Genomic DNA, 23740 nt, shown 5'->3' on the forward strand with positions numbered 1-23740 from the left:
CTGGGATGAGGAATGACAAGCTGCTTAGGCTGTGCTACATTGCGTTCTCTCATTTAAGCACCAGCCGGTTAAGTCAAACGTGACTCATTGCAGCAGGCACGCCTCCTAGCTGACTGCAGATGTAAATCAGCAACAGATGAGGTTCACGTACCATTGGCTCATGTCCGCAGCAACAGAACTAGGTGCTTTCACCTGGCCAAGTTGACAACTTAATCTAACTACCACAATACTTTATACCATTATTCATATTATTTTATTATCGTTCTACATATAAAGAAACTTGAGTTCAAAAAAGAGTAAATAACAGAGCAAAAGTAACCTAGGTCTTTTTTTTTTTTCTGTATACTGTATGGTAAGGTCACATTTCATTCTTTTCCCCTGTGAGTATCCCATTATTGCAGCACCATTTGTTGAATTTTTTTTTCATTGTTTGTTGGTTTTTGTTGGGTTTTTGTTTGTTTTTGGAAGTGCATGGGCCAGGAATCAAACCCATGTCTCCCGCATGGCAGATGAGAATTTTACTGCTGAACTACCCTCGCACCCCCAACCTAGGTCTTTTAACTGCAAGTCTTATGATCTTTCCTTATACCATGCTACCTTTTGAATCACACAGAGTACATCAAAACACCTTATAAATGTTGATGCTCTCATAATAACTCGAAACAACTGTTTCTTTAAACCATTAGTGTATTTTCAAAAATTTCATCAAGTTTGATTCTCACAATCCAGTGAGGTGGATATTGTTAATATTCCTATACTACATGGTTATTGCCATTTCCTGCCATTTTATTTTCAGCCACTACTATTTGGTTTAGTGATTCTGCTATTGTGAATTATCAGTTTCCACATATTATTCTTTTTTGATGGTTTAGAGTGCTTCATATTTCTGTCTTATTCTATCTTTACTCATCCCCTATAAAATTCTGTTTTAATTTAGAGGGACATATAACCTCAGCAAAAGGATAGTCTTTGGGTTGGCTGAAGCCAAGGAGCTTTGGAAATCCCACTAGAGAGCCTGTCCTCATTGCCAAGGCCACTATTAAAGAAAAATACTGATAGTATTAGGCATGAAATGTGATGAGAACCAGTCCTGGCCTGGAACAACTTCTATAAAGGCAGTTCCTCGGATTCTGCAGGCCACTTCTTTTTTCTACCAAACATGTTTATTTAGAGTAAACCTCTTTGCCTCATTTGTGTTAACTTGATTAAATCTGCCCCCTACACAATCCCCCACCCCCACCCACCCAAGATGGTGACTGTAAAGTGATATCACATGCAAAAACTCACACTGGTTTGTGGGAACAGATTCTGTGCCTAATGATACTTGTCAATTCAGTTTAGGTTGGGAGCTAAGAGAGAACTTTATCTAGAATCTGTCCTATGAAGGCTTGTAACCCCAAGTGATTATCCTGGAGCAGCAGCAACATTACCTGAGAGTTTGTTAGATGTACGGAGTATCAGACCTGCTGAATCAGAGTCTGAATTTTAACAAGAACCCATAGGCATGTTTATGTACCTTAAAATTTAAGAAGATCTTTGTGAAGAGCTACCTCTCGTGCAGTTGCATCTATTATGTATGTCCTTACACCAGTTTTTGTTAGACTGTTCATTCTTACCTTTTTTATACCTTGCCTGTGGCACCTAAGGAGTCTCTGTGATTGACAGTACACTCTCCTCATCCCATGTTTTTGTTTTCTTACTGAAAGAGTAAGTTGGTCTACTGATACTTGCTTTTTGCGTAGCATATTTGGATTCATCTACTTTGAATACTGGTAGATATTTCACTATACTATTTGTCCTCCCTGGTTGGATTTGGACTGAAATTCGCAACTACATTCCTGAGATCTCACTGATCCTCTAGTACCACTCCTCCTTGTAAAATCAATGGGAAAAATCATGTGAAGGCACTCAGCACGGTGTCTGCAATATGATGTTATGCCAAAGTGGTGGCGTTATGCAAATATTACTCTTTGTTCAACTTTATGAATTTGTGTGCATTTGGGGATTCACATTTAAGGACTATTGAGGGGATGGAGGGAGAAGCATGTGCTGCAGCAGTTTGTCTACTGTTTTTTACCTTTTAACAGTTATATATGGATTATCGCCCAGATTGCTGGCCTTTTACTGGTAATGAACATACCAAGGCTCTCTCATGAATCTGCAGATGGTCCGGTGGTGGCAGAGCTGTGCTCAGCTCAACCCCAATAGGCCCAGTCGCTCCAGTGTATGTGAATTGTGCTTCCTGGAGCTGGGCCTTGAGCTACGCTGGGGCTGGGAAACAGATAGTAGTTGATTAAGGCAGACGTTTGCCCAGGAGCTCTGATAGTGCAGTAGAGGGGTACGTAATTCATAAGTGAAGTATGAATATGTTTGAAGTGTATATGTGTTTGTGGGTGTGTGTGCACATGATACGGGTGTATGTGGTGTATATGTAACTGTGAGGTGTGTTTGGGGTGTGTGTATATGTATGATTCATATATATATTGTGAGAGATGTATGTTAATGTGAAATGTGTGTGTGTGTGAAATATGTGGATATGGTATGGGTTGGTTTAATATATATCTGTATACAAGTGTGTGAAGTATGGCAGACCTGCCTGTTGTGTGTGTGTTGGAGGGAGAAATGGGAGGTTATGGTGTAGACAAGACTTTGACGATATTTGCTTTAGTTTCCCAGCTACTAAAACAAATACAATAGGTTGACTTAACAGGAATTTTTTGGCTTACAGCTTCAGAGGCTAGAAGGCTTGCTTCCTTCCAGGGTGGTATCTTCTGGCTGGTTGGCAGTCTTTGGAGTTCCTTGGCTTTTACATCACATGGCAATGCACATGGTAGCATCTTCTCCTCTCTCTTCTGGATTCCGTTGACTTCCAGCTTCTGGCCACTCTTCATGGCTCTTCTCTGTGTGTCCAATTTCATTTGCTTATAGGGACTTCAGCCATATTGAATTAAGGCCCACCCTTGCTCAGTTTGAGCACACCTTAACTAACAACATTTTCAAAGGTCCTATTTGCAAATAGGTTCACATGAGGACCTGGGGATGTGGCCTGAAAACACCTTTTAGTGGGACATGATTCAATCCCCAGCAATGTCTGAACTCATTCTTTGTTCTACTCCAATCAAACTTTCTTCCTCATACTTCAATAAATCTACACCTGTCAAGATTTAACATATTTCCTCACCACCACCAAATCTAATGAAAATTCTTACTCTTCACCTTATTCTTTCCACTGAATTCCCTGATCCAGTAAATGGCACCTGGTTCTTCTAGTTGCTCAGGTGGCAAACCTGGGAATTATCCCTGGCTATCATTCTCTGCAACTGCCCATCCATTCGCTCTACAAATGCTGTTAGTGTAGCATATTGAAGGTAGCCTTCAATTTGTCTCCATAGTCCAACCAGTTCTCAATCCTTTGTCTTTACCGCTAGTGTAAAGCTCTGCCCCTTTTTCCTTAACTATAAGTCTAACCTCCCGATTTCCCTGTTCTGCCCTTGGTTCCTAGAGTCTGTTTTACACTCAGCAACTAAAGTGATGACTTAAAAAATCTAAATTTGATTGTGTAATTCATTTCCTCAAAATATTCCAATGGCTTCCCCTCCAGCTTAGAATAAAATTAAAATTCCTTGCCATGGCTTAAGGCCATTTATGCTGTGGTCCCCGCCTACCTTCCAACTTCCTTTCTTACCTTACTCCTCTCACTCACTCCTCTCTCTCTACACTGGCCTTTTTGCTGACTCTTGAACTCTCCTAACAAGCTCTTGCCTCGGGACCTTTAAAAGTGTTTACCTTCTGGTTATGCTTCTCCACCAGTCTGCAGTATGTCTTTTTTATTTATTTTATTCAGGACTTAAAGATGCCTTCCCAGACTTTCACAGATCACCCTCTTTCCCTTTTCCCCTGCTCTATTATGTTTTTGTAATTTTTAATTTATTATTATTATTATTATTTTGGCATGGGCAGGCTGCAGGAATCAAATCTGGGTCTCTGGCATTTATTATGTTTTTAATAGTACTAATTACTAGTTGACATTATTTTTTGTTTCATTTATTTAAAAAAATATATATTTATATTTTTTGCATGGGCAGGCACCAGGAATTGAACCCGGGGCATGGCAGGTGAAAACTCTGCCTGCTGAGCCAACTTGGCCTGCCCTTATTTTTTAAAATTTTTATGTGTTTTAATTGAGATATCTTCACAAACCATACAATCCATCCAAAATATACAATCAGTGCTTCGCAATATCATCACATAATTGTCTATATCACCATGCTCATTTTTAGAACATTTGCATTACTCTAGAAAGTGAAAGTAAAAGCAAAAAGGAAACTCCAAACATCCCATACCCCTTACCTCTCCCTCTTATTGACCACTAGTATTGCAATCTACCCAATTTTAAGACTTACAATAGGTTAAGTAAGGCTGTGTAGTATTTGAAAATATATAAAATACCAATGGAACAAAACATCTGGAAGAACCAACTCTTTTTTTTGTTTGTTTTTTTTTTTCAATATAGTTAACTATCATTATCAAAGATCAGGGCTACTGGATTACAGTTCAACAACTTCAAATGTATCCCTCTGGCTATTCTAAAACACTAGACTCTAAAAAGAAATAAAACAGTCACAGTCATTTGTTAAATTCTAATTTCTCAGTTACCCTCCTTCCTCTCATTTGATCATTCTCTCAATCTTTAAGGATATATGGGCAATGATGATTTTAACTTTTTCACGCTAGGAAAGGGGTGTTGACCTTCTGGAGTATAGAAATGAATCTGGTTATTGTTTTTAGAGAGACTGGTACTGCTGGGTTTTAGGACTTATCTGGCCTACGCTCAATCTGGAGGCCTTAAGTTTCTGAGAAAATGAACTTGCTAAGAAAAACTTTTATAGAGACTTAGATAGAGCCCAGGACACTCCCAAGGGTTTTCAGCAATGTTGTTGGTTGGAGTATGGTATACTCTGGTAGTTTGAAGTATCTGGCTAAATCTTGAATGAGAGTAATCTCCAGAATAACACCTTGATCTATTTAAGACCTCTTAGCCACTGAAACTTTATTTTGTTCCATTTCTTTTCCCCCTTTTGGTCAAGAAGACTTTCTAAATTCCACAATGCCAGGACTAGGAGCATTCCTGGCAGTCATGTTCCACATAGGGGAAATGATAGTGAGTTTATTTGCAGAGTCAGCGTAAATAGAGAGGCCACATCTGAGCAACAAAAGAGGTTCTCCGGGATGACTCGTAGGCACAATTACATGAGGCCTAGTGTCACCATTGCAGAAATAAATTTGATAAGGCCAAACCTCTAGATTGAGGGCTTGGCTTATTAAATTGGGATTTTTTAACACCTGAGAGATTATTTTTAAATTTTATTGTGATAACATATATAGCACAAAATTTCCCTTTTCAACCCTTTTAAATGTACAACTCAGTGATATTAATTATACATTCATATTTGGTCATACTACCATCACCACCATCCCTTACTAAAACATTTTCATCACCCCAAAGAGATGATGTATCTGGTAAGTAGTAACTCCCTACTCCCCAACCTGCTGCCAGCCCCTGGTAACCTCTGATCAACTTTCTGTATCTCTGAATTTGTTAATTCTAGATATTCGTAAAAGTGCCATCATACAGTATTATCTGTGATCTTTAATTTCATGTGTCAACTTGGCTAGTGGGCAGGTTTGAAAGGATTATGTACCCTAGAAAAGCCATGTTTTGATCCTGATCCATCTTGTGGAGGCAGCCATTTCTTTTAATCCTTATTCAATGCTGTAGGTTGGACACTTGATTAGGTTATCTCCACAGAGATGTAACATGCCCAATTGTGGGTATTAACTTTGATTAGAGAGAGATGTGACTCCACCCATTCCAGGTGGGTCTTGATTAACTTATTGGAATCCTTTAAAAGAGGAAACATTTTGGAAAGAGCCATGAGAACCACAGAGCCCACGCATCCAGAGACCTTTGGAGATGAAGAAGGAAAATGCCCCTGGGGGAGCTTCATGAAACAAGAAGCCTGGAGAGAAAGCTAGCAGACATCACCATGTTTGCCATGAGCCTTTCCAGTTGAGAGAACAACCCTGAACGTCATGGCCTTCTTGAACCAAGGTATTTTTTCCTGGATGCCTTAGATTGGACATTTTTATAGATTTGCTTTAATTGGAACATTTTTACAGTCTTAAAACTGTAAACCTGCAACTTAATAAATTCCCCCTTTTAAAAGCCATTCTGTTTTTGGTATCTCACATTTTGGCAGCTAGCACACTAGAACATATTTGGTATCAGAGCAGTGGGGTGCTGATGCCATTTGCAAATACCAGTAATGTTGGAATGGCTTTTTAAATGGATGGGAGAAGATTCTGGAAGAGTTGTGAGAAGCTTGATAGAGAAGGCCTAGAATAGTTCGAAGAGACTGTTGGTAGAAATGTGGACACTAAAAATACATATGATGAGACTTGAGACAGAGATGAGCCCCATGTTTTTGCAAACTGGAAGGAAGGCATTCCTTGTTTTAAAATGGCAGATAACCTGGCAAAATTGACTAGTGGCTTTGGCTGGAAAGCAGATTTTAAAAGCCATGAACTTGCATATTTAGCAGAAGAGATTTCCAAATTAAATGTGGAAAGTGTGGCCTGGTTTCTCCTTGCAGTTTATAGCAAAATGTGACAGGAAATAGATAAGTTGAGAACTGAACTCTTGAGTACAAAGAAACCAGAAATTGATGTTCTGGAAAATTCTGGGCTTCCAGGAAGGAAGACCTCAGAGAATGGTGCCCCATGTGAGGAGTTGGCCAAATGTAGAACCAGTCAACCATTTCAGAGAAATCCAGGATTGGAGATTGAGTTATCCAGGAAAGATTTGTGGAAGCTCCTGGTGTCTATTGGGCATGATCCTTGCTTACTACACAGGAAACCAGCAAGGGTGCTGTGGGAACTGTATAAGTGCAACTACTGCCAGTCTGGACTAAAAATCTCAGAAAAGGGACAAAATGAAGGTAAAATAATTTCAGAGGCAGATCTGTGGAATCTAAGGTCTGAAGTCAAGAGACCTCAGGCCAGGAGAGCAGACTTACCCAAGTACTTGGAAAAGGTACTTTTGCCCCAAAGGCAGAGGGTAGGCCTTCAACCTCCTTGCAGTGGGAGAGTTGTGCAGCTTCAGGCCTTGGAGAGCCTTGGGACTGGGGAGAACCTGGCTGCCACCACATGGAGGGGTTGAATGTGTGCCCCAGAGATGGCAGAGAACCCAGGTGCATCTCCGATGTTTGGAGAGGATGGAGCAGAGGAAAAGGTGGTCTCCCCAATGTCCTCCAAGGTTACATTTGGAGAGAGGCAGGACACTGTGTAGGCCCTTGGAAAAGGGTGGGACTGCCACTTTCTAAAGCCCCAAAGATAAAGGACTCTCAGACTTTGAAATCTAATGGAGTTTGCCCTGCAGGTTTTCAAAACTGCTTAAGATGGGTGACCCCTTTGTTCTTTTCAGTTTCTCCCTATGGAAATGGGACTTATGACTGTTTCTCCTTTGTATGTTGGCAGCAAATAACTTGTTCTCACTTTTACAGGTCCAGAGCCAGAGGAGAATTCTGCTTTAGGACAGACCATGCCTGTAGCTGACTTTGATGAGACTTTGTACTGGTTTTAACCTTATATTTGTATTGTTACTGAAATGGCTTAAGACTTTCTGATACTGTGATGGTGTGAACATATTTTGTATATGGGAAAAACATATCTTTTTTTTAGGGCCCAAGGGTGGAATGTGCTGGTTTGAAAAGATTATGTTCCTTAGAAAAGCCATGTTTTAATCCTGGTCCATCTTGTGGAGGCCTTTGGAGATGATGAAGGAAAACGCCCCAGAGGGAGCTTCATGAAACAAGAAGCTTGGAGAGAAAACTAGAAGATGTTGCTATGTTCGCCATGTGCTTTTCTGGTTGAGAGAGCAATCCTGAACATCATGGGCCTTCTTGAACCAAGGTATTTTTCCCTGGATGCCTTAGATTGGACATTTTTGTAGACTTGTTTTAATTGGAACATTTTCATGGTTTAGAACTGTAAACTTAAAACTTAATAAATTCCCCCTTTTAAAAGCCATTCTAGTTTTGTATATTACATTCTGGCAGCTAGCAAACTAGAACAGCTAGGTTTTGTTGTATTTGTTTGGTCAAGTGAGCACTGGCTTGGTTGTTACTTTAAGGATATTTCATGTATTTAATTATTAGTCAGTTGAATGCATCTAGAACAGATTACATCTAAAATCAACAAAGAAGATAGCCTTCAGCAGTGAGGAGTGTCCTCATCCAATAAGTTGGAGGTTTTAAAAGGAGAACTTAGAATTTCAGCAGTCATAAACAATAACAACAAAAAGAATTTCTACCTCTAACTCAGTAGTCAGCCTCTCCTGGGGAATTCATTGTCACCTTCATCAGAAGTCTCAATTTTTGGCTTCTCCTAGGAATTTGCCACCTTCACCAAGTTTATAGCTTCCTTTGTGTTGTGTTTCTCTGGAGAACTCTAATGCATTGTCTTTTGAGTCTGACTTATTTCACTCAGTGTGATGTTTCAAGGTTCATCTGAGTTATAATATGCATCAGAACGTCATTTCTTTTTATTATTGCATAATATCCCATGACATGTATATACCACATTTTGTTTATCCATTCATCTGTTGATGGACATTTGGGCTGTTTCCTCCTTTTGGCTACTGTGGATAATGGTGCTATAAACATTGTACAGATATCTGCTTCAGTCCCTGTTTGCAGTTTTGCTATAAACCTAGCAGTGGAATGGTGGGTCATTTAGTAATTCTGTGTTCAACTTGTTGAACTTCCAAACTTCTTTCCACAGCAGCTACACTATATTATGTTCACATCAATAATAATATGTTGATTCCTGTTTCTCCACATCTTTACCAACACTTGTTATTTCCCTTTTTTTTTCTTTTTGCTAGTGATAGCCATCCTAGTGGGAATGAAGTGGTATCTCATTAATGGTTTTAATTTGCATTCTTCTAATTACTAATGATGCTTAGCATTTTTTGTTTTTATTTAGCATTAGTGAATCTTCTTTGGAGAAATATTATTCAAGTCATTTGTCTATTTTTTTATAATTGGGTTGTCTTTTTGTTGAGTTGTAGAAATCCTTTATATATTTTGGATGGCCTGCCTTTATCACATATGTGATCTGCAGCTAATTTCTGCTATTGTATAGGTTGTCTTTTCATTTTCTTGATAACGTCCTTCAAAGCACAAGTTCTTAATTCTGATGAAGCCAATTTATCTATTTTTATCATTGCTTCTCATGCTTTTGTTGTAATATATAAGAATCCATTACCAAATCCAAGGCTAGGAAGAGTTCCTTCTATTTTTTCATTTAAGTGTTTTATGATTTTAGCTTTTATTTTGAAGTTGTTGATCCATTGAGTTAATTTTCATATACGGTGTGAAGTAGGGATCCAACATCATTCTTCTGCATGTGGAAATCCAGTTACTCAGCATTGTTTCTTTTGATGAGATAATTATTGCCCCATAGGTGTGAGGGTTTCTTTTTTGACTCTCGGTTCTATTCCATTGAGCTATGTTTGTCCTTACACCAGTTATCACACTCTTTTGATTATTGTAGCTTTGTAGTAAGTTTTAAAATTGGGAAGAGTGAGACCTTCAACTTTGTTCTTCTTTTTCAAGATTGTTTTGGTACTACTTGATATTTTATATTCATTTTTAAAGTGTCTGTCTCCTCACTCAAAAGTAAGCTCTCTGTAGTCAGGAAGATAATTTTATTCTTCCCTGTATCTTTAACTCCTAACAGAGAGCCCAGCTTTGTAGTTACAAAGGTGAATGACTCACTGGCTGAAGACATATGGGAAAAGCATAAGGAATGCCTGAACCAAATCAGTGGTTGTGGCAATGAAAAGCAGAAAAGGATCTTAAGGAAGCAGAAGCCACAAAGACATGGTGCTAATTTGTATGCAGAGAAAGGTGACAGGAAAGTGTGTGCTTTTATTCATTTAACTGTCATTCCATTTGATGAGAGAAAAAATAATATCGCATGGGGGAAGCAGATTTGGAATCAATATGATTGGTTCAGTGGTGGATATTTTGAATTTGAAGTGACAATGGGGTATCCAGTTGGAAATGTGTAGTAAGTAGATAGTAATATGTACCTGGAGCTCAAGTCAGGGGTCTGAGAGAGATTTGAGAGTTGGATGATTACTGGTAAGAGCTGAAGACCTGGGAGAATATGGGTTAATTTGGTAGGCATGCAAGGAGTGAAAAGAGAAAATGCTATCAGTTACTCCAGAGTCTTGAGTTACTTAGGTTTGTGGAACAACTCTCAGTGATGACGTGAATCCCATTATCAGCCTATGTGTAGGGCAGTGAGTATAGATTGGGCCTGAGTTAGGTCATGATGATAGCAGGTGATATTAACCTTTAGAATACCCCATTCCTCTGTGTACCGCAGAAATTACTTACATTTTACTTCTACTTACTTGACAAGAGAGTGCTCTGCCCTTTTACATCATGGTGTACAACATAATGCTTATTCATTAATATTATGGTGATATCTGTTTCATCACTCTTCATTTACTTCTGTAATCCCAATAACAGGTAGCTTCAGATTCTGCCACTCTGCAGAAACTGATGTTTGAATGCCTTTAGTAATGCAGTCACAATAAATTTAATGTGTTTCAGAGTCCTATTCTCTGTAACATTTCTGATATTTGATAGCATTGATTACATGTCTTGTCATGAAGCACTCTCATTGCGGGGATAGTAATTATAGCCATTCTTTCTCCTTCCCTGGCTCTATATTCCTCCGTGTGGGCCCTTTCCAAATTTCAGACTTTGGCTTTCTGTTGTCCTGTTGTATGTGTTCTTTATAGAATCGCAGTTGGATCAAAGATTCCACAGCTTTACAATCCCCAAATCGGTAGCTCTATCTCTGACTGTTCTTGCATGGCCACTTCAAGCTTGTCTGATGAGCTTAAATTTTCATTTCCATTGATAGTCTCAGGATTGGCATTTGGATGTCGTATTCCATCAAAACAACCCCAATATATTCTGGAACAGACCCCATCATTTTTGCCCAAATTATTGACTCCTTTTCAACAAGATGAAATCAATATGTGAAACCATAGAATTACCTTTGGTTTTTCACTCACTCTCAATTATCTGCCACTAAACTCTATTTTAATACCTCTTTCATCTATCTCCTCCTTTCTATTTCCATGGATATCACTTTGGCCCAGGCCTTTAATACTTTGTGCCTACTTAGTTTATAGTAACAGTTAAGAGCACAGGCTCTGGAGGTGGACCCCATATATTTGAATTAAAGCTTTATTCCTTAACACATGATCTTGAGCAAGTCGTGTAATCTCTGTGTCTCAGTGTCCTCATCTGTTAAATGGAGATAATAAGGCTTCTATCTCATAGAATTATTGGAGAATTAAATCAATTGATATATGTAAGACATTTAGAATAGTCTTGTCACATGACAAACATTGTTAACAGTATTTGATCTAATTATTATTAGTGTTTGAATGACTTTCTAAGTGTTCTACCTGCCTTCCAGTTATTCCTCTTTACAGCTTCCCAGCACATTGCCACCATGTCCGAAATTACTTCCATCATGTAACTCTCTTGATGAAGGTTCTATAATGTTTGCCGTTTCCTTTCACTTACAGGAAAAACTGCTTTACTTGTCTTTCAAGATCCTCCATCATCTGGTACCATCTTAGGTGGTCACCTCATTTCCTTCCACTCCCTAACAACATCTGCATTTTAGTCTCTACTCTCAGCAAAATTTAGTGGAGAAACTTATAGAAGCATTAAAAAAGAAATCATGTCGAAATTTTCAGAGGTCAGATTTTGCGTCAGACAGATCTGGGTTCCGATCCCAACTGTGTGTAACCTGAAGAAAGTAACTTAATCTTTTCAAGCCTCAGTTTCTTCATCTGTAAAAACTGCACAGTAATTACTCTGTTCAGGGTTGTTCTGAGTTTGGAATGAAATGATGTATGTTAGCTGCTTCAAATCCTTATCGGAATGAGTCTGGGTATAAATAAATACATTAAGTGAAGTATTGTGAATGGAATGTAAAAAGGGGTTTGAATTGTGTGCAAACAAATAGAATGCGTGCAGAATAACGGAAAGTCCTGCAAGTTTATGAAAGGTATGAAAGAATTGATGTAAAATAGCCTAGTCCATTCCCATCTCTGCCTTAGTGGAAGCTGTTCCTTGTTTCTGGATATACATGTTAAACCTTTTTTCCTTCCATTCTTAAAAGTCCAATTCTGTTTTTGACATTTAGGACGTTTTTTACAACTTAGAGTTCTCTCTCTTCCTTATAATATCTACAACATGTATTGTCTAGACCACTAATTTAGGATTTATTATGAACTGCCCTGCATTGTTAGTTAATTTTTTTTTATGTTTCCATGTTTAGTCTAATCAGCTAAACTATGTATGCTTCTCGAACAGAGAAACTATGTCTCTTTAACCCCTCAGCGTGTAGAACAGAACTTTTGCAACAGCAGGACTCCAGTTTTATGTTTTTAATTCAGCTTGCTATAGAACAGAGGAGACTTTGCCATCCTGACTTGTAATGTTACATGGATGACATGAACTCAAGGTCTTCTCTCCTTCTTGGTATAATTGTGATGCTGAGGCTGTCTGGGGCCTCTTGAAGCCATATTGCAAATACACCACTCATGTCAGTGTCACCACTCCTCAGAGCCATGTCTAGTATCAGCCAACACAGAGTAAGTGAAATCTCGTTGCTCTATATGCAAATTATAATTGCTGCCTTTGCAGTGGGAGCATTTAGAAAAAAATAAGATCTAGCAAGAGTAGGTGTCGCTAGAATTATATCTAAAGCATTTTAAAAACAATCCATAGAAATTGGTTACTGTTTCCGCACCTGGAGACTCTGATTTGGGTTGATATGGATTTTATTAGTTTGAAATGAAATGCATTCATGGAACCTTAACTTGCCTCTTTACTTATCTCAACGTGAAGACCATATAGATTTTGAAGTATTATAGGTAATCCTATTATAATGTTTAGGTGACCTAAGCTAACTTGGGTTTTCTCTCCAAAAACATTACAAAAACAGCTCCCTCCTCAACAAAGCTTTAAATGCAGACAATGCCCTGGGCAACAGCCTCTGCATTGCCCATTAGGGAGAACAAGGGGCCATTTTCAACATGCCTTGGAGAGTTATTCTGTAATGAGTTCAGCAGTCATTTCAAAGAGCCCAGAGTCAGTGAGGGAACTTGGAACCACAGATGGAGGAACTTGAGCTGAAAATATCCAACCCCTGCTTCCTAGGTCTTGCTGGACAGCTGATTAAAAGCTAGATTCCGTATACCAGTGCTCTGAGTTTACTATAGCTTCCCACACTCATCAGAAAGCTGAGGGTTAGTGCTTTACTTACCAGTTGGATAGGTAATGAGACTACTATTGATGGATAAATAATCCCATAAAAATAGTACCCGTATTAGTAATAATAAGAGTAACAGCATACTAATACTAGTAACAGTTTTATTTATAGTGCACTCCATTAAGCATTTTATATCTACTATGATTCTGTCCTCATAGTTGCCCTACAAGAAAGGTAGTAGAATGAGGCTCAGGTAAGTAACTTCTCCAAGATCACCCAGCAATTAAGTGTCAGTGATACTATTTGAACAAATATGTTCAAAGATGTTTAGTCCCAATACTCTGTTGCCTAAATGAGGATGTTCTTGAAGTAATGGCTTGGGGGCTGAGTGTGACTCATTCAGGGCAAACGTGTCCATATGATCTTAAGCAGTTTGTTGAAGATGCTGAAAGTATTTTTGTAATATCTGATAGTGGATAATTTAGCCACATGATAGAATGAGTTTATAGGTCTTTTGAAACTTGATCTAAGTGCATGTGTAAGGCAGCTATTGACTAGGAATGGGCACAGGGAACTGGAAATATTTAATCTCTTTACCTTGACTGTGGTTCAATGGGTGCATACATAAGAAAAACTCCATTGTGTGTATAGTTAATGTTGGCACACTATGTTGTGTGTAAGTTATATCCAGTTAAAACTTTCAAACTTAAAAATTAAAATGCCTTTAAATTTCTGATTTCATGATTATTTGGTGAAAGGTTAGATCACAGTGTAAGACCTTCCTTGTTTTTTGAGTATTTAATGCCATACGTTTTTCTTGAACCGTGTGTTAGCTGTGTTCCACACGTTTTATTATATTGTATTGTAATGCTGATTAAATATGAAAATATTTTCTGTTTTCCCTTATGAATTCTTCATGGACCCATGAGCTACTTAGTAGTGTGTTGTATAACTTCCAGATACTTGGGATTTTTGTTTAATTAATTTCTGGTTTAATACCATTGTGATCAGAGAACATTCTGTGTATGCTTTCAATTCCTTTAAATTTGCCTTACGACTCAGAATATGATCTGTGGTCTTTTATTTGTACTTGGAAAAAAATGTGAATTCTGCTCTCGTCTGGTGGAAGCTATAAATGTTAATTAGATTAAATTGGTTGACAATGTTGTTTCAGTCTTCTATATCTTTACTGAATTTCTTCCTACTTGTTTTTTCAATTACTGAGAGAGGAAGATTTCTCTAACTATACTTGTACATTGCCTTTTCCCCTTGCGGTTCTATCATTTCTGCATCATGTATTTTAAATATCTGTTAACATGTGTACAGGATTGTTATGCTTTCTTGCTAAATTGATCCATTTCTTATTAAGAAATGACTTGTTAATATAAATAATATTCTTTGATTAAAGATCTATTTTGATATTAATATAGCCATTCTAACTTTCTTTTGATTAATGTTATTATGGTATATCATCTCCCATACTTTTTGCATTTAACCTATTTCTGTTTTCATATTTAAAGTGAATTTCTTGTAGGCAGCATATAGTTGTGTCTCTCTTCTTTTAATCTTACCTGAAAATATCTGTCCTTTAATTGAGATTTTTAGACCATTTGCGTTTATGTGGTCATGGTTTAAATCTACTATTTGGCTGTTTGCTCAGGTCCCAATTCCTTGCCCTGTGGGTGTGAAGCCATTTGTAAATCAGACTTTTGATAGGTTATTAGTGAAGGCGTGCCCAAACTGAATGAGAGTGGGCCTTTAATCCAATGTGGCTAAAATCTTTATAAACAAAGGAGACATCACAGCCATGAGCATTGCCATGTGTGCAGAAAATTCAAGAACCTCCAAAGATTACCAGCTAATCAGAATATACTGACCCCACGAGAAAGCAAACCTTCAAGCCTATGAAACCTTGAGCCGGTAAATTCCTATTGTCAAGCCAACCCCATTATATGGTATTTGTTTCAACAGTTGGGAGACTAAAACTCTGCCTCATCTGTTCTTTGTATCATTTATTCTCTTTTTCTAGCCTTGAATTGAGTATTTTCTGATTCAGTTTTATTTCTACTATTTGCCAATTAATTATAGTTTTTAACAAAAATGTTAGTAAGACCTTGTATGATAAAATGGATTCGTAGACTTTGCACCAAAAGCACAAGCAACAAAATAAAAAATAAATAAATTGGACTTCATCAAAATTAGAAGCTTTCAGGTAGGAAAGGAGAGTGTTTTTTAGAGAATTTTTTAATTAAAATTTTTAAAAAATTTTAAAAAATGTTGTGCACAAAAGAATATTATCAAGAAAGTGAAGAGACAACCTATAGACTGGGATAAAATATTTGTAAACCATATATCTGATAAGGGTTTACTATATGGAATATATAAAGCACTCCTACACCTCAACAACAGAAAAAACAAACATATGAAAAACAATTAAAAAATGGACAAAGGACTTAAATAGACATTTCTTCAAAGTAATTATACAAATGGCCAATAAGCATTTGAGAAGCTATTGAATATCATTAGCCATTAGGGATATGCAAATCACAATGTTCTACCACCTCACACCCACTTGATTGGCTGTTTGTAAGAAAACAGAAAACAACAAGTGCTGGTGAGGATGCAGAACCTTCATGCATTGTTGTTGAGAATGTAAAGTCATGTAACTGCTATGAAAAAAGTTTGGCATTTCCTTAAGAAGTTAAACATAGAATTACCAAATGATTTGGTTATTCCATTCCTAGGTTTATAACTGAAAATTGAATGCAGAACTCAAACAGATACTTGTACACCAATGTTCGTAGCAGTGTTGTTCACGTTAGCCACAAGGTGGAAACAACCCAGGTATCTATCAAAGGATGAGTGGATAAACAAAATGTGGTATATACCTACAGTGGAATATTATTCGCCATGAAAGCGAATGAACTTTTAGCTCATGCTATGTCTTGGATGAACCTTGAAGACAACCACGTTGAGTGAAATAAGCCCAGACACAAAAGGACAGTTATTTTATGATTCCACTTATATAAAATAACTAGAATATGCAAATTGATAGAGCCAGAAAGTCGAGTATAGGTTAACAGGTGCTGGGAGTGGGGGTGGGGAGACAGAGAAGGGTAATTAATGCACAGTGGGTGCAGGGTTTCTGTTTGGGGTGATGGAAAAGTGTCCATAATGGATGGTGGTGAAGGTAGCACTACATTGTGAAGGTGATTAAAGCTGCTGTATTACATGCTTAGGAGCGGTTGAGATGGGAAATTGTATATTGCGTATAGGTCACCTCAGTGTTTTTCAGAAAGAAAGAGACTAGAGAGATAGTGACAATTAAATGCAATATTTGTTCCTTGATTTATTATAATAGTGGAGGAGAAAATGCCCACAAGGACATTATTGGGACAACTGAAAGAATTGGAATACAGAATGCATACTTTATATTAATGTTAAATTTCTTGAATTTGTACTTAATATGGTAACATATATTAATGTTCTTGTTCTTGGGAAATGTACATAGAATTAAGTGGTAAAGGAACATAGTGTATGTATTCTACTTTTCGGTGTTTGGAAAAAAGATGGATGCATGGATGGATGGGTGAATACACAGAGAAAGAATGATATAACAAATGTGGGAAAATTTTAAACGTTGCTAAGTCTGAATATTTCGGTGGGGGTTATATTGGAGTTCTCTGTAATGCTCCTATATTGTCTTTACAACTTTCCTGTAAGTTTGAAATTATTGCAAAATGAAAAGTTAAAAAAATTTTAGTGTTTACCCAAGGATTTACAATTATGCTTGTTTGAAAGTGTTGTATCCCCCCAAAAAACCATAGTCTTTTAATCCTGATTCAGCATTGTCAGGTGGAAAACTTAGATTAGATTGTTTCTATGTAGAGTGACCCACTCAATTGTGGGTGTAAACTTTTGATTAAATTATTTCCATGGAGATGTGCCATACCCAATTTTGGGTGTGACCTTTGATCAGATGAAGATGTGTCTCTGCCCATTCAAGGTGGGTTTTGGTTGGTTTACTGGAATCCTTTAAAAGGGGAGATGCTTAGAGAAGAGTTGCTTCAGAGCTGACAGAGGTGCAGACATTTAGTGGTGCTTGGAGTGCTGACAGAGAGAGCAAATGCCCAGACATGCAGCAGAGCCCAGTGTATGCCACCATGTGCCTTCCCATGAGATGCTAAGCAAGTCAGAACCCAGAGCTGTATCTAGAGGACCTAAGTGAAGGGCTACAGATGCTTAGAGAGCCACATGGCATCAGAAGCTGGAAGCAACAGAACCAGGAACAAGAACCAGCAGACGCCAGCCACAAGCTTCCCAAGTGACAGATATCAGCATTTCTTGAGTCCAGATATTTTTTACTGGATGCCTTAATTTGGACATTTTTATGGCCTTGGAACTATAAAATTGTAACTTAATAAATCCCCTTTTTAAAAGCCTTTACATTTCTGGTATATTGCATTCAGCAGCATTAACAAACCAAAAATAACAATATATATCTTTAATTAATTGCAAGTTACTTTAAAATAATGTTGTACTGCTTCAAGTATGGTATAGAATCCTCACAGGAATGTATTCTTGATGTATTCCAGCTTTTATGCTATTCTCATATATTTTATTTTCTATATGATATAAACCCACAGTAGATTGCTAATATTTCTTATTTGGACAGTAACATGTTTTAGAGTGGTTAGAAATTTTTTCAAAATGTCTTTTATATTAACCTTCGTTTTAGCTGCTTCTGGAAATATCCATTTCTTTGTGTAGATCCATTTCTCTCTGCTATCATATTCATTCCCCCTGAATTAACTTTTCTTGTAGTCTGGGTTTACTGCAAATGAACTGTTTGTCTGAAAAAGTTTTTATTTTTGCCTTCATTTTTGAAAGATGTCACTATGTACTGAATTATAGACTATCAATTTTTTGTCTTTCAATCCTTTAAATACATAACTCCACTGTTTCCTCTTTTACGTATTTTCAGCGAGAAGTCTCTGATGATTCTAATCTTTGTTTCTCTGTTTGTAATGTATCTTTTTACTCTGACCCATCCTCAGGATTTGCTCTTTATCTTGGGTTTTCAGTATTTAGAATCTGATGTGTTTAGGTATGTGTTTGGTGATTGATGTTTAATCTGCTCAGGGTTCTCTGAGATTCTTGGATTTTGTTGTTCTTGTCTTTCCTTATTTTTGGAAAAGTCTCAGCCATTATGATTAGCTCAGCCAGTGGCCACATCCTATCTTTTTGGAGGGACCTATGTTTCCTTAGATTTCAGGCTTGTTGATTTCCTTGTAGCCTTGGTTCCCTCAGGGGTTGAAAAAAATTATGACTTTATGGACTGTTTAGATTTTTCTTATTGTTAGGGTGGAAGTAACACTCTTTCCAACTTGTTATGTCCTAAATAGAAACAGAACTCTCATTATTATTTGCATCAGAAATTTCAAGTCAGTATCTGGTATTATCAGACTGTCAAGAATGTAAGGGGCCTGAGATTTTACCCTACTTGCAAGTTAAGAACGTAGCCTGACCCAGTTTCATGAATGCTGGCAGAAGACATGAGACATCTGATCAGACAAAGGCTAGTTTGTTATTGATAGCAATATTAGTAACCAGAATATCATTTTTGTGCCCTTTCCCCAAGTCCCAGTTGCGATAGGGCAACAAGAAGAGGTCCAGGTGCACCCACACATACAGTGTGTTGAGTTATGGGAGAGAACCCTGAGTTTAGGGAAAACAGCTCTTTTCTAATGAGTGGTAAGCGTGTTTGCCATTTGCTGAGGAAGAAGATTCTAGCTCTACCTTCCAAGACTTTTCACTATACAAACATCCTTGAAAAGATAGTCTAAAACAAAGGCAGTCAGTACCTCTGCTCCTAAGACATTCAAAATTGTGAAGACCTATGGAAAATTATCTCCCAACTGAGATGGCATCTCATGGGCTAATGTATTTGATTCCACCTGTAGATTTCTCAGTACCAGTAACTCAATTCCGTAATTTGTGTCTTAGAATCCACTTACATTCATTCAACTCTATTCATTTTTTGTTTTTCATGGACCAGCAAATGTACCCGATGTTGGAGTTATGAAACAGATATGGTCCATATTTCTTTCAGGGGATAAATAGGGTAATTGGGGGTTTTCAGGGTTTTAGAAACCATACAAAATCTCAGTGGATTAAATTGCCAGAGTGGGAGAATTTAGATATTAATACCAAAATACATTAATGCCATTTACATTTGCATCATTAAGCTTATCATAATTTCTCCTCTTTTATAAATGTCTCTGTTGGGCCTTTAATGCTTGACTATTAGGTTTATCAGGTGTTTAAATGAATGAACTGCATTTTACTGTGCTGTTTCCCTAGTGCCCAGCAATGCGCCTGACAATACTTCAGTATAACTTCCCACACACATTATCACTTCATAGGTGCTTTTTTTCTTAGCAAATTTTCATAGCAAATTTTTCTTGAATTTGTTTTTTTTTTTTTATTAATTAAAAAAAGAATTAACAAAACAATTAGAAATCATTCCAATCTACATGTACAATCAGTAATTCTTAATAACATCACATAGTTGCATATTCATCATTTCTTAGTACATTTGCATCAATTTAGAAAAAGAAATAAAAAGACAACAGAATAAGAATTAAAACAATAATAGAAAGAAAAAAAAACAAAAAAAAAACAAAAACAAAAAACCTATACCTCACATGCAGCTTCATTCAGTGTTTTAACATAATTGCATTACAATTGGGTAGTATTGTGCTGTCCATTTCTGAGTTTTTATATCCAGTCCCGTTGTACAGTCTGTATCCCTTCATCTCCAATTATCCCTTCTCTTTTTTTTTTTTTTTTAATTAACGGAAAAAAAGAAATTAACCCAACATTTAGAGATCATACCATTCTACACATGCAATCATTAATTCTTAACATCATCACATAGATGCATGATCATCATTTCTTAGTACATTTGCATTGGTTTAGAAGAACTAGCAACATAACCGAAAAAGATATAGAATGTTAATATAGAGAAAAAAATAAAAGTAATAATAGTAAAATCAAAACAAAACAAAACAAAACAAAACAAAAACCTATAGCTCAGATGCAGCTTCATTCAGTGTTTTAACATGATTACTTTACATGAATTTGTTTTTAAAGGTGTCCACTAGGCCCTGCTTGTTATTTTTTAGGAAATGATACTTCATTCTGGCTTTCCATAGCACAGTCACATGGCCAGATTATATTTACATGGACATTTGCCATATCAAAAAGCTTTGAGTCATGAGGGATAACATGTGAATTCGGATGTTTTATTACAATTAGCCTTTATTGATATGATACATGATTGACATAGTGATTCCTGTTTCTGAATATGAAAGTGAGAGATAATGAAATCGAAGAAAGTTTAGATTTGCAGATGCCTTGGAACCACATTCTGGACAGTATTTCTCACTACATGCCCTTTTCCAGATAGACATAAATGGTAATCTTTTTGACAGAATAATCCCCCTCAAAAATAATGCTTTTGACTTAGTCAAACTCACCCAGTATGTTTTCTTTAGGAGTTATCCCCTTGATTTTTAAATTCCATGAATATGTATGCCTATGTGTGTGTGTGTGTGTGTATATAGATATATAAAATATATGTGCATATACATATGTACATGTCTATGTATGTATATACGTACAGATGTATACATAAAATTTATATATAAATTTATAAATTTATAAAATTATATATAAATTATATAAATATATATGTAAATGTATTATATATACATGAAATATGTATATATAATGGGAGATATATACATGAAATTTAGACTATAGTGTTATTCGTTTATACTTGGTTTATTTTCTTGAATAGATGTTTCTGTGCTGAATTCCAAGTTGCTGGAGGTGACTTGCAAAGATGCCTTTGGAAGTGCTGATCTTTGAACCCTGGGATTATGTTTTACCAGCACTCAACTGGGGAAGGGCCAAAGTTCAGCTCTAAACTCTGTGTGCTGCTTGTTTTAAATTTGAAACTTGGCTCAATGTGTATTCCTGTGCCTGGTTATTATTCTTGGAAAGCAAAAGGTACATGTTTTTGTAATTCTCTGAGGAGCTCCTTTGTGGCTTTTCCAGAACTTATCTCTGATTTTGCTTGCAGGCCTGTATTTCAAGGCCTAAAATTCATTTTTTAGCAGCTCTCAGATAGATGGGTGCTGTTTTTTGAAATCCATACAGGCTTTCCTATATGCTAGGGGCAATTTATGGCCTATGCTACTACTACAGAAATGCATATATTATATTTGTCCTTTCCCTGCTGCTAAGAAGTTTTCTGATTTCCATCCAAAATACTGAATCACATCTGGAGAGAAAAGAAGGCTAATTCATCTGCAGGTGAAAATCAGTATTTCTGAACTTTCACAGATTCCATTTGAACAGTATTTGGAACCTCAGACATTATTGAATAGTAATAGGCTGGTGCCTACACTTGCCTCGGAAGGCTGGGAGAAGGAAATAAAAAATGAAATATATGAATATGCTATTATATTTACAGTTGGTATGTTTCGAAAGAGCATGGGTGGATTGAGGTTTGGGGAAATAATGTGTTAAATGCCCTAGGAGAGCATATCAGAGCATTCTAGTTAAGTTTAAAGACTTTTCTGTATTTCAAGGACCACCTGGTTTATATTTTATAATTAATTATTTTTGAAGCTATGGTTTTACCCATCTAAAACTCTACACTCCTGTAACTCCTCCAATTCAGAACATTATTCAGAGTCACAAAATAAGCAAAAAGGATTGCTACAAGATAAAAGCGATATCGTATTGTTCATGTCTAAAGCCCAGGAATTTCACTCATAGGCAAGTCCCACTTTGGGATACATTTATTTGTAATGTACACACAATTCTAAAACTAAAAAATTTGGTTTCTTGTTTTTTTTTTTTGTTTCTTTGAAACAAAAAACAGAAACAGTGACTAAAGAAATACATGGCAGTGATCAGGTATGCTGGTAGTAGAAATAAGCAATAATTCAAAGACAAGAAAAGAGATAGCAGATGCATTTTTAAAGCCATGTGAGTTAATTGAAAAACATAAACAGCTGGTGTAAACATTCTTTCATCTGTCAGCAGGCCCCGAGAGCATCTCAGAATTATATCTGAGATATCTAGTAAAAGTGTTCATCATATAGAAGCAGCAGGATCTCATAGAAAGACAGGTGAAAGCTTTAAGTCCTAACACTGTGTCTTGGACAACGACTTAAACTCTTTAAGTATCTGTTTACTCGTTGGTATCTTGAGAATAAAAATACCTGTGCAAATCACGGAGATAAGAAGCCATTTAAGGGTAAGTACTTCTGATAAGCATTCTAAAGAGAATAAGATCTTAGAGCTAACAATGCAGCATTGAAATATTATTAAAATTAAATAAGATTTAGATTTAAATATCACATGATCAAGGAGGAAAGTTTTTAAATTTTTGATGAGGCATGTCCTCAGTTATCTGGAAAAGTGATTTTTTTTTAAATAGAAAAAAATGAGTCAATATCCAAACATACCCTAAACTAAGGATTCATTGCACTGAACTTTCTTAAGGAAGAGCAGATGAGGTCCTTCTAACTATATCACCCAGTCTTCAAACACTAGCAGTAAAAGTGGAAGGACAGAATAGAAAGAGTTCTGCTCCATAATCAAAGGAATAGGATTCTGATTCAAGCTTTGTAACTACTTTAAACTTCATTTTGTCTGCCAGGCCAATTTCTACATCTTTAAAATAACATAATAAAAATGAATAAATATTTTATTAATATAAAAAATAAAATAATGAGAATAATAATAAAATTTTTATGTAAATTTATTCTACCTCCTTTGCTCCCACTTTATGGAATTAGGGAAGATCTAGAAAACAAGTGTCCTCTACTTACTTAATCTCACCTCCCCTCTCCTCCACCAACCCACCCACTGGTGGAAATGAGAAGATGAGGATGTAGAATACCAGGAAGCACAGTCTCCACCTACACAACCACCTGTCTTGTCATGTCTGAATGATTTCAATGTGAGTCTCAGATATCTGTTCCCTGGTTAGGGACAGCCAAGACAGCACATGGTTTTCATATCTAAATCTCATAATGAGTAGCTTCTCACTTTAAGCTCTTAACTCCTGCTCTGTAAGGCACCACACCATGCCCTCTCTGTTAGGGGGTGCTAATCTCTCATATTCAGAAGCAACCACTAATCTGAAAAGTCACAGCATGCATTTAGATTGTGTCAAGAAAAATCCCACGTTAAATGCTGTCAATAAGTCAGATATCACAGGAAGTTCAGAGTCTCAGTCTTTTTTTTTTTTTTTTGCCTAATTCCAAAGGAGAAAATCCTTGCA

General features: G+C 36.7%; 1 protein-coding gene across 2 annotated transcripts in view; it reads left to right on the forward strand.

Annotated features, from left to right (window-relative positions):
• LOC143669150 (uncharacterized) overlaps positions 1-23740 on the forward strand; it is an 87350-nt gene that overhangs the window by 20116 nt on the left and 43494 nt on the right. The window contains exon 4 of one of the 2 annotated variants that reach the window (XM_077143737.1): positions 21239-21744. The exons of the other annotated variant lie outside the window; for it this stretch is intronic. Coding sequence (XP_076999852.1) covers positions 21239-21302 — 64 coding nt within the window. The 3' untranslated portion in view covers positions 21303-21744. Of the gene's footprint in view, positions 1-21238; positions 21745-23740 lie in introns of those variants that run through there. 2 annotated transcript variants of the gene reach the window in all.

This window comes from Tamandua tetradactyla, chromosome 25 (assembly GCF_023851605.1).
Source record: "Tamandua tetradactyla isolate mTamTet1 chromosome 25, mTamTet1.pri, whole genome shotgun sequence".
NCBI classification, from domain to species: domain Eukaryota; kingdom Metazoa; phylum Chordata; class Mammalia; order Pilosa; family Myrmecophagidae; genus Tamandua; species Tamandua tetradactyla.